Below are 19252 nucleotides of genomic sequence, written 5' to 3'. Positions count from 1 at the left end.
TTTGTTGGATTGCGTGTATAAAATGTGTATATTGGGGGCCTTTCTATAAACTGACACATAACCTGTGTTACTGGGAATCTATCTTAGTCTCAGTAGTATTATTACCCAATAGCACCTTAGTCTTGAGAATGGTCATTTTTGAGGCTTGTCTTCAATTGTAAGGAACTGTAGAAGTCGCTGTACTTCTGGAGCTAGCTCTGATCGCAGAAATCACAGCTTGCATAGACAGATTTGGTGGCAGGTAACAATAATCAGTCCCAACTCCGCAGAACCTAGTCTGATCCATAGAAAACCCTAGGGACTAGTACTTTTTTCCTGTGCAGCTTTTGATTTGGGGAGCTCAGACTTAACCATAGTCTTCTATTCCAGAACTAGGCCACTGAAACCACAAATTGCTCTGTAGCTACAGATTTTTTGGTTTTATTTCCTAAGTTTTCCTGTGCTAATATTGCGATTTGTTCCTACTAGTATTTTCTCTAGAATTTTAATAAGGGAGGGGCTAGAGCCATGGAGGGGGGCTATCCACTGAGAAGGATCTTAAAGCTTTGTTTACATTAAAAAATCTTGATTTTATTTATATTTGTATAAATAATAATAATGTGTTTCTAAGTTTTCTGAAGATGCTTTTGTTCATATGTGGCATTAGATGCCAAGTGGTCCAAATCAAAGGATGCTACTGTTACTATTTGTCAAGAGCTGGTAGAGATTATGGGAGGATCAGAGGCCCCCTAAGCCCTCTTTGTGCCTCTGCTTATTTCTGTTCTTGAAAGTATACATGATATAAATTAAAAATATTGAGAAACATGAAGAATGGTTGGCAAGGAGATTATGGGCTCTTGTTGATAGGTTTACAGTTCAAATCTGTCTTCTTACCTAGTTGGAACAGTGTTGTGTATCTCTCATGAAAACTCAGAGTCAGCATTAACTGGCATTAACAGAATAAACTTTGTTTTTAAGAGAGCTCTTATTTCAAATCTTTTCCCTTGATCCTTTGCTTTGCATAATTGCTTGGTCCAAGTTGGGAAAAAGGAAGGAAGTAAGGCAAGCAAGCAGGCAGGCTGGTGTTAATATAAAAAGTGAGAGAGAGAGATTTATAAAAATGTGTGTCCTACAAGGAATTAAAATGGGAATGAATTGATCTTTTAACAAGTGAGAATTGTTTGATCTTTAGTCTCAAGTCTAAAGCAGGTAGACTGATAGGAAACATTAGACAAAAATAAATCTCTGGTCTAGGTCACATGATTTCCTTGTTCTTTTTGAAGTTAAAATTTAACGTCAAGGAACACCCTAAATAATTAAAATATTTGGATTCAATAAATATAGAGTAAACAGTTGGATGGGGAGAATTATTACAGTCAGACTACAGTAGCTTTGATCCACTAAAAGCCATGGGAGGGTTCTTAGTATTATACATCTTTTATAAGTATTTTAATTACCTATACAGTCAGCCATGACTGCCTGCCAACTCAGTTGTATTATAGCATTGTATACAGACAGTAAAATATTGAGTAAAACTTTCTGTGGTGTGTAGAAAGATGATGTCTGCTTTGGGAGCTAGCAAGTTCAGTATACCAAAAATGTCCAGCGTTCCAACTGAATTTTTATTCACTTGGCTGTCTTATGAATTTATAGAAGATAATCATTTATTTTTAAAAATATATTAGACATAATAGTAATGTACCAATTAGTTGGTTTCTTCACTGTGACAGCTGTACCATATTAACATAGGATGTTAACCATAGTGAAAACTGGCTAAGGGTATCTGGAAACTCTGTTAATTTTTTTAATAAATCTAAGACTATCCTAAAAGCTTTTGTATGTAAAAGTTTACATATATTTGTATATATACATACCATGTATATAAATAATACCATTTCTTGACTTTAAATTTTAGTAAAAGAAATCTTCATAAAACTGATTTTATGCTAAAAAATTATGATCATACTGCGTTAAATCTCTTTCTTTCTAGTCTTTAATAAATAAATTTAAGTTGTGCTGAAATATCATGGTTATACCACGTTAAATCTCTTATTTCTAAATAGTCTTATTTCCTCTTATTTATCTGTAGTCTAAAATCAACTAAATTTCTTGATTCTGAATAAATGAAGGTCTTCATATACATGCCTCCTGTAACAATTAATTTCCATGTCTTGTGATCTATTTTTCGCTTTGTTGTTAGTGATAATGCTGTTGTAACTGAAGTATTCTAAAAATTCAGAGGAGGCTGTATTGTAAGCTCTTTATTATTTACAAATATAGTTGTCCTTCCTCACATATCAGTGTTGTCTTGCTAATTCTGTTTTCCCCTTATTTCCAGGATGAAATTATTTTATTTCTCAGAGACCCAGAAAACCCCAAGTTTAGCTGTTTGGCGAGTTTACCAGTGCTGTGTCTCTCAACATGTTTCTGTCTAAGCCTCTCTTCTATGCTTTTAGAACCACAGGCCTTTGTTGTAATTTTCTTGGACTGGAGGCAGTAGAATGTGAAGCCAGACACTGCAGTGTTCAATCCTTATTTGGCTGTGCAAACCTTTCTTATTGTTAAAGTATGTTCTGGCAAACTGGTTAAGATCCAATAAGGATTGTGGGTCACCATGCCTATGTTGGCTGTTCTTTTCCAGCCTCATGGTTTGTTTATATAAGCACAATAAAAATTCTCATTTGTGCCTACTAGACTGTCAAAACAAAGTTTTTAACTAGTAAATACTGGTTAGGGTCATTCTAGGCCAGCACTAGAATAAGGACTGACTCTCAAATGAAGGAGACCGAGACCCACATGCTCTAGGCTAAGAGACCCTCTCACTACTCTCTATTCTTTGTAAGTTGACTTGAGACCTAATTGAGATTCAGCCCAATTATGATATTTAGGACCATTTTTTGTCAGACTTATTTTGTCAATTTGTAAACGTAGATATGAGAGATCAGTGGGTTGGTTAACTGTATCCAACTTGTATATAGATACTGATGAGTTTTCATTTGATTGGGTTCATAGATATTTCCAAACATTATAGTCAAAAGGCTACAATAGAGCTTGAACTTCCAACAACAACACAGAAGCTCATAACAACTAATGACTGCATCCTGTCATCAGTAGTGGCATTGACAAATGGAGCAGGAAAGGTAATTCTCTCTGGTTTATGTTGATGTCAAATTCTTAAATGCGCTCTTTTTTTTTCTTGATTGACATAGTAGAAGAATCAATCTGTAAAAGGATTTTAGATTATCAGTCTTTTTCATAAAATAAAGTTGTCTCCCTTTTCCTCCTTCCTACCTAATATGTGACACAATACGGAATGCTGTTAAATGTTTGTGATGAGTACTGGGTCCACTCACTGTTGATTTTTTTTTTTTTTAACTGTTGATGTTTTAATGAGGTATTTGCTGACTCAAAGATACCAGGTGGTTTCACTATATAGATCCTGGTGTGTATTCAAGGTCTGCTCTACAGAAATTGGGGTATAGAAAAAGATTTATAAGACTTTTATTAATATTTTGGTTTTTTTCCACCAAGATTTTTGTTTGTACCTTTGTGGTTTTGTACTTTAATTTATACTTTTAAAGTGACTTAAACACATGTCTTCTCATTGACTTCTTAATATTAGATAATGATCATTTGGATCATTAAGTACTTAATTACTGTCATAAACTGACTGGAGTGCAGTTTCTTTAAAAATTGTTCTATATGGGCTAACTGCTTTCAGTCGATGTCATATTCTAATTGCACATTAATGTAAGTGAAAGTTGCTTAGTCGTGTCTGACTCTTTGCGACCCCATGAACTGTATAGTCCATGGAATTCTCCAGGGCAGAATACTAGAGTGGGGTAGCCTTTCCCTTTTCCAGGGGATCTTCCCAACCCAGGGATCGAACCCGGGTCTCCCACATTGCAGGCAGATTCTTTCTTTTTTTTTTTTTTTTTGGTGTTGATTCTTTTTTTTAAAATTTATTATTTACTGAAATATTATATTGGTTTTGCCATACATTGACATGAATCTGCCATGGGTGTACATGTGTTCCCCATCCTGAACCCCCCTCCCACCTCCCTCCCCATCCCATCCCTCTGGGTCATCCCAGTGCACCAGCCCCGAGAACCCTGTATCATGCATTGAACCTGGACTGGCGATTCATTTCACATGTGATAATTTACATGTTTCAATGCCATTCTCCCATATCATCCCACCCTCGCCCTCTCCCATAGAGTCCAAAAGACTGTGCTATACATCTGTGTCTCTTTTGCTGTCTCGCATACAGGGTTATCGTTACCATCTTTCTAAATTCCATATATATGTGTTAGTATACTGTATTGTTTTTCTTTCTGGCTTACTTCACTCTGTATAATAGGCTCCAGTTTTATCCACCTCATTAGAACTGATTCAAATGTGTTCTTTTTAATGGCTGAGTAATACTCCATTGTGTATATGCACCACAGCTTTCTTATCCATTCATCTGCAGATGGACATCTAGGTTGCTTCCATGTCCTGGCTATTATAAACAGTGCTGCGATGAACATTGGAGTAACAAGTGTCTCTTTCAATTCTGGTTTCCTTGGTGTGTATGCCCAGCAGTGGGATTGCTGGGTCATATGGCAGTTTTATTTCCAGTTTTTAAGGAATCTCCACACTGTTCTCTGTAGTGGCTGTACTAGTTTGCATTCCCACCAACAGTGTAAGAAGGTTGCAGGTGAATTCTTTACCAGGTGAGCCATAAGGGAAGCCCAAGAATACTGGAGTGGGTAGCCTATCCCTTCTCCTGTGGATCTTCCCGACCCAGGAATTGTGCTGGGGTCTCCTGCCTTGCAGGCAGGTTCTTTACCAACTGAGCTATCAGGGAAGACATGTTCCTATGGCTGTCATGAAAGCCTTTAGTGACTAAGATTTCTCTGAGAACTATTCAGGACTATCTTAGCCCATTTATTTCAACAGATCCAACATAATTTCTCAAGAAAATGCTAATCTCTCTCTGTGTTATATACCATTATTTTTCTGACAGGTTTACCTTAGTAGGAGGGAGCATACTTTTTTCAAGTGGTTTAACCACTTTTTTCAAGTGGTTAAAGATTATGTTAGATATTCAGTGTTATCTTTCCCAAAGTTAGGCTGGTCTTCGTGACAGTTTGCTCTTGTTTAGGGCTGTAGTTAAAGAGTGTTATGAGATTCTGTCAACTCAGTGCCTACAGGACTCCTTAGCCAGATTATCCTCACTGCCTCCTCTGTATTGCTTTCATCTACAAGCATTCTGGAAACTTTCTGATGATGATTTTAACTTTGATTCAATTAAGGAAAATTCTGAGAAAAAGAGAATATTGATATTTTACAGGAGTCTTTGTCACTTTTTAATGAGAACTCTGGAATATTAAATTCCTGAATACTTCATAGTTTATTTTAGGTTTACTTTGCCTGAAACCTTAACAGTTGTCTCAAGGAAAGGTTTTGATCTTCATTCAGAAATTTTTCTTAAAATGGTTTTTAACTAAAATAATTATCTGAATTAAGTATTAGCTGGTGGCAGCTGAATACTTAGCTAATGTGATTTGATTAAACTAAATTTTATCATTTGTAATTTTTAAAAAACCCACTAGGAAGGTATAACATATACATATTAAAGAATACATGGGGAATACAGAACTATTAGAGAAGAAAGAAAGTAAACTTTACCGTATACTACCATGACATAAATGCAAATTCTTGGTATGTCTCGTTTATATCATATACATGGAATATACAACTCAAGATTTTTAGAGTTTTGATTTTTCTAAATACTATCTAACATAGAATTTCATTTGATACAGTCAAATATTAATGAAAAAGATAACCTTTTAGACCATTAGTGAGTGCTTACTTTTTGAGCAGTGTTTGCCAAGGTAAAATACTCGTTTCACAAGTCACTTTTTCTTATATATTGAAATTGAATACTCTTGAATGTATCCAGAACTTTAATTTTTCTGGCTAATAACTTTCTTAGACATTTTAGTTTATATCACCATTTCATATAGACTTTAGATTCAAAATCATGGCTCAGAAAAAATATGGTCATGGATCTTTGTTGTTGTAAGCAAATGTTAAATCTGTAAATGATAGGGTCTACTGAATTTTCAGTCATTTTCTTTCCTATTTTATTTGTAATGCACAGCTTGAGATTTACAGAGTGAAATTTAAGTAGAAATTATATATTCATGATGCTTGTGTCATTTCTTGTGTTGCAGTATGAAACAAGTCAAAGTTAAGATGCAAATGGAATGTATAAACCCAAACATACATATTTTGAGCACAGGCGCAGGTTTGGTGAGGTAAACAGCTCATAAACATTGTCTACAGAATAAATCAGAATCAGCTTTGGTTTTCAGGAATAGTAGAATTTTTCTAGATTAAGACATGTCACCAGTCTGGACTGAAAATCTAAACTGATGTTGTGTTTATTATAAATCATTGCCCTAAGTATTCTCTTCAGATAAGTAGATCGTGGGCTTTTGAGCATGTGTTGAACTTTCATTTCCATTCTCAGTATCCTTAACTGTGCTCTGAAAACTGTTAGATATGTATTTTAAATATATTATTGGAAAACAAAATCGATCTTCTTGTCACACTTGGTTTAGATTGCATCTTTCTTCAGCAACAACGTGGACTACTTCATTGCTTCCCTGAGCTATGGGCCCAAGACAGGGAGTGGATTCATCAGTCCTCTTTCAGCCGAATGCATGCTGCAGTATAAGAAAAAAGCTGCTGCCTATATGAAGGCTTTGAGAAAGGTTTGTGAGCTCCTGTTAACATTTAAACCAGAGGGAAAATCTGAAATAATTCCAGAGACTGGAAATAGTTTCCCCACAGTTTATATTTATGCTTTATACAGTTTGGGGGAGCAGGTGCTTGGTGGGTGTTACAAGGGTGGGAGGACTTTGGAAAGTAGGATATGATGGAGACCCAAACCTCACCTCTTAGGCCGTGTTAGATTTCCGTTTCCAGCGCCTGATAGAGTGTTTAGGGTGAGATAACCAGGCAGCCAATAAGCGTCGAATTTCAGGAAATCTTAAGCTTGTAGAAACAAACAAAAAAATTGAAATACGTTTATAATTTTTTCTCAGTATAATGCAAATACATGATCATTACAAAAAGAAATCAGAAGAAATATTTCTGTACAAGAAGAAGGCTATGGTTACATCAGATTTCACCACCTAAAGGTAGCTACTGTTAACTTGGTTAGAGCATATCTCTAGCTCCCTAAAATGTTAAAGTATATACATGCATGCATGGGCACACACACTATAAAAGCAGTTTATCTGGACACATAACACTGTTTTAGAATTGTTTTTTTCCTTTTAATGCATTGTGGATATCTTTATATATCAAAAAATATGTATCTATAAATTGCTATCATTTTAATGCATCTAGTATGTTATATATAGTATTTCACACTCTATAAATGTGTAATAATTTAATTAAGCCAAGCCATCATTGCTTATGGAGTTTTAGGTTGCTTCCTGTTTTTCACTGTTATATACAACACTACATGGCATATTCTTGCACATGGAACTTGTGTATTTGTTTTTACCTTCTTCTCATTTCTTTTAAACTTTTAGTTATATATAATGCATAAAATTACATGAGAACATTATAGGTAAATTACAGTTCCTAATTCCAGTTCCTTTTCAGTGGTAGTTGTAGTTATCAGTTTTATGTGTAACTTTGGAATATTTATAGTCATCAGTATAAATTTTGAACTATATATAATATAAAGACATTTCTAAATTTGTTTTTTTAAAAAACACTTGTATGCATGTTTCATTGTATAGCTTTTCTCATTTAAAGTAAGTTTTAGAGATCTATATCAATACATATGATGGCTACTGTATTCATTTTAAACACAGCATGGAATTCTATAATGTAAATGTTCCATGATTCATTTAGGTATTCTCCTTTTGGAGGGCATTTAGGTTGATTCCAGTTTTTCACTGTTAGAATTATACTTCAATGGATAACTTTGTAAATGCCTCCTTGGGCATATGTGTGGAATACTGAGAGGTGGAACATTCTGATGATGTGATTTGCCTATTTTAAATTTTAATATTTACTGCCAGATTACCCTTAAGGGTGGTTGTATACTCCTAACAATGTATAAGGTGACCTAAATGTTTTAATTATTAATTCCTAAAGATAGAATTGCTTGTTCAGAGTGTGTAAATGTTTCACATTTTGATAATGTATTTTTCCTGACTACACTTCGAGAAGGTTACTTGTTTATAATTTACCGGCAATAGAGGTATAAATCTAACCCGTAAATTTCATTTGTCAATCTCAGAGACAAGAGGTTTTTTGTTATTATTTTAATTTGCATTTCTTTGCTTATTATTGAAATGGAATGTCCTTTCATAAATTACTGTTTATATTATTCTATCAATTCCCTGTTTAAATTGTTCACCTATTTTTAAATAAATGTTCCTAATTAGGTTTGAAAAGAGCTCTCTTTGTGTTAAGGATTCTAGTCCTTTGTTTATATTGGAAATATTTCCCCTCAGTTTGCTGCAGTAATTTTTCAATATTTAGAAGTTTCCATTTCTTTTATCATCAAGCCATTCTTTTTCTTCATGGTGATGATTCTCAGGGCAATCTTGGAAAGTCAGGGTACTTTTCAGAGAAGGCAGTGGCACCCCACTCCAGTACTCTTGTCTGGAAAATCCCATGGATGGAGAAGCCTGGTAGGCTGCAGTCCATGGGGTCGCTAAGAGTCGGACACGACTGAGCGACTTCACTTCCACTTCTCACTTTTATGCTTTGGAGAAGGAAATGGCAACCCACTCCAGTGTTCTTGCCTGGAGGATCCCAGGGACGGGGGAGCCTGGTGGGCTACTGTCTATGGGGTCGCACAGAGTCGGACACGACTGAAGCGACTTAGCAGTAGCAGCAGCAGCAGTCTATATAGACACACACCTGAATTTTATTATTAAACTTCATTTAGCACTTTTATTTGTAAGATCAGGGAAATCACGCAGCTTTTTTCTTTAATTCTTATGATGCTTTCTCCATAGCCCCTCTTGGAATCTGTGCCTTATGAAGAAGCTCTGGCAAACCGCCGGGTCCTTCTCAGCTCTACTGAAAGTCGAGAAGGCCTTGCACAGCAGGTATGGCATTGGGAAAATCATGATGCTTGCTAAAGATAATGAATGTTAAATCCCCTGTGGAAGGTTTTTAACATACATCGAGTGATTTAAAAGACTTTGTAAGTAAACATCTAAAATTAACACATGTACCATAAGCATAATTCATTGAAAAACACTTGTTGACTCTAAATAAGTCATCCTGATTCAGTTGGTGTTACAATTGCCAATAAAGATATATCAGCATACTTTTGCTATGCTGATTAATAATTTAGGCTAGACTTAAATGTCTGAAATAATAAGGCAAAAAAGGGAGAAGGCTAGAGAGTCAGTGAGTTATTTTTATTTCTTAAAGGATCAGGAATGAAAAATTTCCAGTACTCAATTGGTCAGTTGAATTTAGAGGCAGGTGGAGGTAGGCAGTACTGGTTTTTTCAGAAGTTGGTACAAACTGACACCAGTTTAGCATTTGCCAGCAGTTTATTTACTTTAATACCTGGCTTGCTTTTATTTATTTATCTATTTTTTCAACAGTTATTTCTTTAATGAATATATCTGAACATCTTCCAATTATATACTGGGTTGTAAGTGCATATTTTAACTAACATCGAATATTTTTCTCATCACTAAAAAAAAAAGTGTTTAAAAGCTATTTGTGCACTTGTTCACATTTTAGCTGGCAGAGTTCAGGACTTGATGGGACCATAGTCAAGGGCTCAAAATGTACTCGTTGCAGACTGGGTCCTTATGGTCAACAGCGGGGAAAGAATTCTAAACTCAGGATGCTCCCTGGCTTGCTTTTAGTTTTGGAAATATTTCTTTTAAAGAGGGTACAGATTTATCTGAGAGTGTTTTGCCTAAGCTGACCTTGTTTTCATTTTTGGATATGTATCACTTATCTTTTCAACATTAATCTGAGAGGATGTTGAAACTGAAAATTTAATCCACATAATAATTCCTAAAAAACAAAATTCCTGAGACAAACAGTGAAATGTGGAGTATCTTAATTTATTTTGGATTTCTGTCTTATTTTATGTGAGGAAGGTTAAGGCTCAAAGCAATTAAGAAGTTTTTATCCAAAGTATTAATAGCTAGTAAGTGGCAGAATGGTCTGACATCAGAGCTATTGCTTTTCGCACTCTGGCACAGACCAGCTGCAGGCTAGTCTGATAAGAACTGCAGTCTAAATATCTACCTTGCAGGGTCTCTTAAGGATTAATTGAGCCAGTAGGAGGCAGTGTAACATGGAGAAAAGAGTCAGACTAATGAACCAGACACATGAGGTCCCCAATCCTGGCTCTGCCATTAGCTTAGCAAGGATTCCAGCTCCTGGAACTTCAGGTCTCCTCTTTGAGAAGTGAGAATTGTAGGACTGTTAGGAGGCTTCACTGGGATACTGGCAGGAAAATACATGAACAGTGTCTGGTACCTGGTAATTGCTCAATCATTTGGTAAAGCATTTGGAATTCACTCAAAGGTTGCTTTTATTTTTATTTAATTCTCAAGCTTTTATTTGCCTTGAGAATTAGCTTTTTAAAAACTCCTTATTTAAGTACAACATAAAGAAAAGTATATAAATTATTAATATATTCCAGTGAATTTTCACAAGTAAACACTTTAACCAGTAGCTAGATGAAATTTTTGGAAAAGATATATTCTTACATGAAGAAATGTATTTTAAAAAATACTTGCTGGGACCCCAGAAGCCTCCCTCATGCCCCTCTCCAGTTGCTGCTCTCCTCTTTTCCAAAGATAACCATAATCCTGCATTCTTTGTTTTCATGATACTGAACTTTATATTAAAAGGGAATTATGCTGCATCTCTTTCAGATCTGGCTTCTTTTGTTCAACATTATATATGTGATATTCCATGCATGTTACATGTAGTTGTGTTTGGTCCATTTTCATTCCTATTGAGTATTCTATTGTGTGAATTACATAATTTATCCATTCTTATAGCTTATGGAAAAGATCCATTTTCATTCCAGTCCCAAAGAAAGGCAATGCCAGAGAATGTTCAAACTACCGTACAATTGAATTCATTTCACACGCTAGCAAAGTAATGCTCAAAATTCTCCAAGCCAGACTTCAACGGTACGTGAAACGAGAACTTCCAGATGTTCAAGGTGGTTTTAGAAAAGGCAGAGGAACCAGAGATCAAACTGCCAACAAACATTAAGTCATAGAAAAAGCAAGAGAATTCCAGAAAAGCATCTACTTCTGCTTCATTGACTATGCTAAAGCCTTTGAGTGTGGATCACAACAAACTGAGGAAAATATTTAAAGAGGTGGGAATATGAGGCCACCTTACCTGCCTCCTGAGAAACCTGTATGCAGGACAAGAAGCAGCAGTTAGAACATGGAACAACAGACTAGTACCAGATTGGGAAAGGAGTATGTCAAGATTGTATATTGTCACCCTGCATATTTAACTTATATGCAGAGTACATCATGAGAAATGCTGGGCTGGATGAAGCACAAGCTGGAATCAAGATGGCCAGGAGAAGTATCAATAACCTCAGATATGCGGATGACACCACCCTTACGGCAGAAAGCGAAGAAGAACTAAAGAGCCTCTTGATGAAAGTGAAAGAGGAGAGTGAAAAAGTTGGTTTAAAACTCATTTAGAAAACTAAGATCATGGCATCTGGTCCCATCACTTCATGGGAAATAGATGGGGAAACAGTGTCAGACTTTATTTTTTTGGGCTCCAAAATCACTGCAGATGGTGACTGCAGCTGTGAAATTAAAAGACACTTGCTCCTTGAAAGGAAAGCTATGACCAACCTAGACAGCATGTTAAAAGGCAGAGACATTTCTTTGTCAGCAAAAGTCCATCTTGTCAAAGCTTTGGTTTTTCCAGTAGTTATGTATGGATGTGAAAGTTGGACCATAAAGCTGAGTGCTAAAGAATTGATGCTTTTGAACTGTGGTATTGGAGGAGACTCTTGAGAGTCCCTTGGACTGTAAGGAGATCCAACCAGTCCATCCTAAAGGAAATCAGTCCTGAATATTCATTGGAGGGACTGATTGAAACTGAAGCTCCAATACTTTGGCCACACGATGCAAAGAGCCGACTCATTAGAAAAGTCCCTGATGCTGGGAAAGATTGAAGGCAGGAGGAAAAGAGGACAACAGAGGATGAGATGGTTGGATGGCATCACTGACTCAATGGACATGAGTTTGAGCAAGCTCTGGGAGATGGTGATGGACAGACAAGCCTTGCATGCTGCAGTCCATGGGGTCGCAGCACAACTGAGTGACTGAACAACAATAGCTTATGAGTATTTTCAAGTGTTTAATTATCATAGGGCTGCTATGGGCATCTTATACCTGTCTTTTGATAAACATGCATATTTTTCTGTTGGGCATATATTTAGAAGTGGAATTGCTGAGTCCACATGGTGCTACTGGTAAAGAACCCACCTGCCAATGCAGGAGACAGAAGAGACTCGGGTTCGATCCCTGGGTCAGGAAGATCCTCTAGAGGAGGGCATGTCAACCCATTCCAGTATTCTTGCCTGGAGAATCCCATGGATGGAGGAGCCTGGTGGGCTACAGTCCATAGGGTTGAAAAGAGTCGGACACAGCTGAGGCAACTTAGCGTGATGCACAGGATATAAGTTCAATTTTCAGAAATCCTGCCAAACAGTTTTCAAAGTGTTTGTCCCGAATTCCACTCCTCCTGGCACTATGTGATAGTTCCAATTGCTCCATAAATATGTCCGTCTTTGTATTTTCTGTCTTTCATTTTAGTCATTTGGGTGGTCTTAAATTGCTTTTCTTTGATAAACAGTGACATTGAATACCTTCTTTTTTATGTTTATAGTAATATTCAAGTGCATATTCAAGTCTTTTTTTCCTGCTGTTTCTCTGTTGGGTTGTCTGTCTTTTTGTCATTGATTTACAGAAGTTCTTCATATATTCTGGATATTAGTCCTCTTTTGGATACATGCTTCTTTTTATTTATACCTTGTGATGAATAAAATTTTAAAAAAATTCTATTCTTGTTGAATTTCTCAATTTATGGTTGTGCCTTTTGCATCTTATAAAACTGAAAAATCAAAATTTTCCAGTATCAAGTGGTTTTGTTTTCACACCTGTAAAGTAGTTTTGGTTTGCATTCCATAAAGTGCTTTTTTGGCCACTAAGTTTTGTCCATATCATCCTCTAAGGTTCATAATTCTCTCTTGCTTTTAAGGTTCAGCAGAGTTTGGAGAAGATTTCTAAACTGGAGCAGGAAAAAGAACATTGGATGTTGGAAGCACAGTTAGCTAAAATCAAGCTGGAGAAAGAAAACCAGCGAACTGCAGATAAACTGAAGAGTACAAGTAGTGGGCAGGTGGCAGGGGTGGCCCAGGAGAAGGCTGCTGCGGTGACTGCTACGGGCCAGGAAGACGCGTCTGCCAAGGCTGTGCCAGATCCCGTTCACAGCACCAGTGAGGTAAGTGTCTTTTTTTATAATGGTAACTAGTGGGGATCCCCCTGAATATTCAGAGTTTACCACATGAATTAGAGGAATTTATAATAGGAATAATCCATGTGCTATGGAAAACTCAGGTTGGTGGAGCAGGATGCCCCCTTCAAAACACAACTTTATTCCTTTCTCTTTGATTTTACATGCAAGAGTTCCCTACGGTAAGGGCTGTGTTTCTGGTGAAGATAAACTAAGTCAAATTATGATGATTCTGTTTTTCCATTGAAACGTTTGTGATATGGGGCTTATGTTTCTGACAAAGGACTAAATGACTAACTTTTCACAGAAATGACCATAAATACGTTTTAAAACCAATTATATGGTATATTCCTAGGTAATATAAAGCTTTATGATTTACATATAATACAGTTAGACTTCCTAAGGCAATATAGTGATGTTATTTTGCAGCTTTGTATTTCTTGCCTTATATTTAATTGCAGTGATTTAGAAGGTAAGGAAACATCTCTATTGGAATTACAGAATTCAGAGTTACATGGAGAAAAATTTTCTGATTATAGTATTTTGCCCACTGTAAAACAATAACTAAAAATCTAGAAAAATGAGAAATCAGGGAAGGAAGGGAAAAAAGACCCTCAAATTAGAAGGATCTCATTAAATGTATTTTTGTTAGCATTTTTTGGAGAAACTTGAGGACAGCCGTGGTACTTGCTGACGGCCCTGTTCTAAGGCGTGTGATTCCTCTTATAGCTCACGGATGCCATTGAAGAGCAAGTCATGGTCCCTTTCACGTCTACCTGTGTCTGATTCAGAGCATACTTAATAGTAATATATACAAATTAACTTTTATTTTCAAGATGTATACAGACCTCACTACACCTTAACAGTGTCAGAAACCTGGAATTATTGTTAGTTTTCTTAGATGTGATAATGATATTTTGATTATTTAGGAGAGTATCTTTATTTTTTGGAGGTAAATGTCAAAGTACTTAGAGTAAGATATCATCATATTTGCAGCTTACTTTCAGATGCTTCAGGAAATGTACACACACAGACAAATAAAGTAAATGTAACAAATTGTTCTTTATCAAATGTATTAATGTATTGATAATTGTATTGATAATACATCGATAAATGCATAAATGTGTTAATACATTGTGGGTGCACAGGTGTTTATTATCCTTTTTTGCCCAAATTTACTCTGTGTTTACATATTTTCATAGTAAAATATAGGACAGGAAAAAAGAATTAAAATTCTTAGAAAAGTGAAAAACACACCAGACTTCCCAGAGCAGTGACCTGAATGGCCAGTATGCTCACTGGAGGATCCTATGTAAGCCCGATGGTGAGGTTGAATCCTAGCCACAGGTGTTGCTCTCTCCCCCTGACAAGGGAAGATGACTGCCTGGAAGGACATTTAACCAACAGGACAGAATTCTGGCATCAGTTTAGGTACCATTTGGGGAAGTGCAACATTGCCAGCACTCATCTGTGGACTTCCCTTCAGAGTCTGTCTCATTGATCAGATCAGACTGAATGTTTTCATGATTTTTATTGCTAAATTATTTTCTAAAGGACTGTATTAGTTTATACTCTTTATCAGCAGCATATGAGAAAATGCCCACAGCAGTGAGAAAATGTTTAGTTATTAGGGTCACCATGAAACTATCTTTAGGTCTTGCCTGCTTTGGAAATAAGCGTAGAAATGACTCAGAGTTAAAATCTGTTCTTCCTCTTTTTCTTCTCAGACCATTTGTTGGGTTTCAGTAAAAATGGCTAATAGCATTTGGATAGAGGAAATAGTGATGGTCATATCCATTACTGCCATATGACAGAAATCATGAATATGGTTACATATCTGAAGGGCCAGCTTGTGTTGAAAGATGATTTGTATCGAAAGATGATTGATTTGAGGGTGATCTTCCAGAACTCCACTGCTAGTGTGCTTTTATTTATTTTTTTCAATGTTGCTTGTTTCATTTTATTTTTTGGCAACACCACACAGCTTATGAGATGTTAGTTCCCCAACCAGGGATTGAAACCAGGCCCACAGCAGTGAAAACACCAAGTCCTAACCACTGGCCCACCAAGGAATTCTCGTTAGTGTGCTTTGAAACAATGTGAACCCAGAAGAGAAAAAATATTACAAGGATTTAAGCTGTTGTGTTTAAAGTATAAACAGTCTGTTCTAAAGCTTTTCCTCCCTTGTGTTCTAGATTGGAATTTTAACCAGGACGTCTGACAGTGAGGTAATGTGTGCTTAACATCATGTTGTTTGTTGGTAAATATCTGATGACATGTTTGTTGACAAAGTCCAGCAAAAGTCAGCTTCATCTAATTACATTTCTGACAAGTCTAATCATTGTGGATCCATGTTGCTTTGCTTGGGTCAGTGTTAACTGTCACCAACAAATCACAGCCTGTTTCTGTAATTGTCTTCTTGAATGACTTGACTTGGCAGTTTGACACGGTGTGGCATGAGCTCGGCCATCAGCTTGCTGGTACGTGGCTGGAGGCTGCAAGCCATTACCTTCCCAGTGGGCCAGCTGGCAGAGCAGGGCTTTTCAGGGCCTTGACCATCAATGGGCTTGTAGTTCTTTCCAGCCCTCAAGTGACTGAATCCAGGTCAAATTTGGCCTGTCAAATAGGTTTGCATCTTTTCATTTTGAAATATTCCAAGTGTAAACTTACAAATAATCATTAAAAGAACACTGAAGTCATTCAGCCTAACAGTCAGAATGGTGAACTGGCAAACATAGTTCAAGTAGGTTGGTAAATTCTTTGGTTTCTTTATTGGCCTTACACTTTAGGTAATCTTGAACTTATGCATATACTTCTAAACTCAACTGAATAGGTGCCATTGCTAGAGTAATTAGAAAACTAGTCTGGAACAAGGGCTATAAATTGTTCATTATAGAAATAGTTTAATTTGTTAGTATGTTTAGAAGCATTAGAGCTTCTTAAGATAATGTGGGGGGAAAGAATGTTTATATTTTTAGGAATGCCAATAAATGCTCCCCTTCTCCCTGTTCTCCAGTTAGTGGAAGACATAGGAGGCAGGTAGATAGAGATTTTGAAAAGTTAGGTGTGCGGCACCTAACTGAGAGACATGGCCCCATGGCTGGGGGGCCTCCCAAGACTTCACTTCTGCTTTCTGCTCTTGAAGCCACACCTTCACTGTGAGATGGGCAAGGAGCTGAATAAAAGCATCTGTCTTGTTTAAAGTTTTTCCGAAAAGTGGGGAAACTATGATTTCCCATCAAAATTCAAATGAAAATCTAGGAAATGTCTTCTTTTTATTTGGCTAAAGTGATAGTAATCTTTTTTTTCCCCCGTCTTAAAACTGCTTCATCCCACTGGCGTTTATTTACTCAGTTATGTGTGCTCTCTTTAGGCTCCAGATGTGGAATCTCGGGAAGACTTAATCAGAAATCACTACATGACAAGGATAGTGGAACTGACGTCTCAGCTGCAGCTAGCTGACAGCAAGTCAGTGCACTTTTATGCTGAGGTGAGTGGAGAGTCAATCGGATCAGGTGGATTTTCCTAACCTCTTCAGCAATTAGGTCACTGTCTTGGCCTCCTGCTGTTCACCACAAAAGAGAGATCAGAGTCAGTGTGTCTGCAATGTGGATTTGGTTAGAGTTCATGTAGATTGGTCCACATGCCAACGAAAAATCTTTATCCATAGACTTTCTTAGGGTTATATAACATGTTTTGGAACATTATTATTATAGATTCCTTGTTTTAGAGAGTTATAAGCTGGTAACATTCATAGGTGAAGGAATTTTCTTTTAGGGAAATTCAAAGTAAAGTATGCCTTTGTTTCTCTTTAGTATTCTCTTTAGTTACTAAATGACAACTTGTGGTAATGAGTTTTTATAAATGATAAAATGCAAAATGTAACCTCTTTCAACCTTTAAAAAATATAAAATGTTGCCTTTTGTTAATTTTCTTCTTCCATCACCATATAATTCATTTTCTTAAGAGGGTTAGAAAAAGGTTATGCAAGATAATAAAATTATACAAATTCCTTGATGAAGAGGAGAAAATGAAAGAAGAAATTACGGATACCAAGAAGTGAGAAACAATTTATAAGATAGAATGGATATCGCTCAACATATAAGGATACTTGTAAGGTCTCTGATTAGAAACTTTTTCTTAAAAGGTTAGTTGTAGATGTCAGACAGAGATGTATAATCCTTTGAACTGTTAAGGAAATTGACAAATGAAAGATCACACCCTTTATTAGAATGTGACTTTGTGATTTTCTCCTGTTCTGCAGAGATAGAGAGGTTGATAGGAAGCCAGGTGCTACGAGTGAAGAGAGGCTTTGCTTCTCTCTTCTTGCTGAAATAAATGATATGCATAGCTTATTGTTGCATACCTGTTTGAGAAGATGATCAGTAGTGATAGCTGTTGGATTGTAGGAAAATGAGGACAGCAAGTTGGATGCTGCAGTGCCTTACTGTTTGAACCATGTGGCACAGAACTTTATCTTGTCCTGCTTTGGATCCCTAACTACCTTCTGAGTTACTCTCCCAGCCTTGATTGTCATCCTCACAAGGACCTGTGTTTTGCAGAGCTCTCTCCCTCTTTCTCTGGTTCAATGGCTGATCACATAGATGTGTGATTAATAGAGAGTGGTTGATTTGGTTGGCTGAACTTGCCTGAAGTTCTCTTATGAGGAATGAAATTAGTAACTGGGGAATTTCTGAGGATTTCCAAGAGATTTGCTTATGTTAGTAAATTCTTTTAGCGCAATTGTGATACAGGAATTTTAAAATGGTTCTAGTTTTTCCTTGTCTGTAAACAGGAAGTGGTGACCCTCAGTATTACTCTACTGGAATGGTCAGTCTGAGCATTTGATGTTGACACAGCATTCAAATGTGTCTCAACAGATTCTCCATGTCAACCTCATGGTTTATCAGAAAATTTAGTGATCCTTTTAATGGCACGCCTTCTTTGAACAATAGCATGAAATAGAATTTTTCTTTTTTCTTCTTCATGTACTGTCTCCAGATAGCCTCAGTTTAGTAGACCCCGCCCCCCCCGCAAAAAAAGCCAACTGGGGTCTTTAAACTGCTCTCACATCTTTTTTCCCCCATCGACAGAGTGAGGCTGTGAAGATTTTATTGTTCCTGTGATATGGTCTCCAATAAAGAACTTAAAACACAAGAAGAAAAGTATCTTAGAATTCGTACTGCTCGATGGCATTGATCACTTTTGAAATAACCACTTCCTTTCTCATCCCGTGTACATGAATCTTGGGTAAATGTAGAAAAGAAACTTCTTATGCTTTTTGTAACCTGTGGTCATTAGGCTAGAGTTTGGAAAGAAATACCGATGAACCTGGATTAGTAGGTGTTTTTTCCCTCATTAAACTGCTGTGAGTGAGGACCGCTCACATTTCTTATGTGTGCTCCAGGGTTTATGGTACAGGGCCTGTGGATATTTGGCAGATGTTTGTGGAATGAAGGAAGGAAGTGTGGTCTTGGGGATTGTTTTCTAGTAACCTTCCCTGAAGTAAGTTCGGTTTGGGGAAATGCTTCCTGAGATTATGGTATGTTTTCTGATTTCACAGTGCCGAGCACTCTCTAAAAGACTGGCCTTGGCTGAAAAGTCTAAAGAGGTACTGACAGAAGAGATGAAGGTAGCTAGTCAGAACATTAGCCGACTCCAGGTGAGTTTCATGTTACCTACACAGTATGTTTTTTCATTGAAGGTTCTT

The 19252-nt window shown here is 36.7% G+C and overlaps 1 protein-coding gene across 4 annotated transcripts in view; it reads left to right on the top strand.

The window, feature by feature from the left end:
- PPP1R21 (protein phosphatase 1 regulatory subunit 21) overlaps positions 1–19252 on the top strand; it is a 67087-nt gene that overhangs the window by 43697 nt on the left and 4138 nt on the right. For all 4 annotated transcript variants that reach the window (XM_004005964.5, XM_060413895.1, XM_060413896.1 and 1 more), the window contains 7 exons: positions 2992–3119; positions 6591–6743; positions 9018–9110; positions 13288–13530; positions 15738–15770; positions 16916–17032; positions 19106–19204. In XM_004005964.5, the coding sequence (XP_004006013.4) occupies positions 2992–3119; positions 6591–6743; positions 9018–9110; positions 13288–13530; positions 15738–15770; positions 16916–17032; positions 19106–19204 (866 nt within the window). The remainder of the gene's footprint in view (positions 1–2991; positions 3120–6590; positions 6744–9017; positions 9111–13287; positions 13531–15737; positions 15771–16915; positions 17033–19105; positions 19205–19252) is intronic.

This window comes from Ovis aries, chromosome 3, assembly GCF_016772045.2.
Source record: "Ovis aries strain OAR_USU_Benz2616 breed Rambouillet chromosome 3, ARS-UI_Ramb_v3.0, whole genome shotgun sequence".
In the NCBI taxonomy this organism is placed as follows: domain Eukaryota; kingdom Metazoa; phylum Chordata; class Mammalia; order Artiodactyla; family Bovidae; genus Ovis; species Ovis aries.
This window is presented reverse-complemented; position numbering and strand designations above follow the sequence as displayed.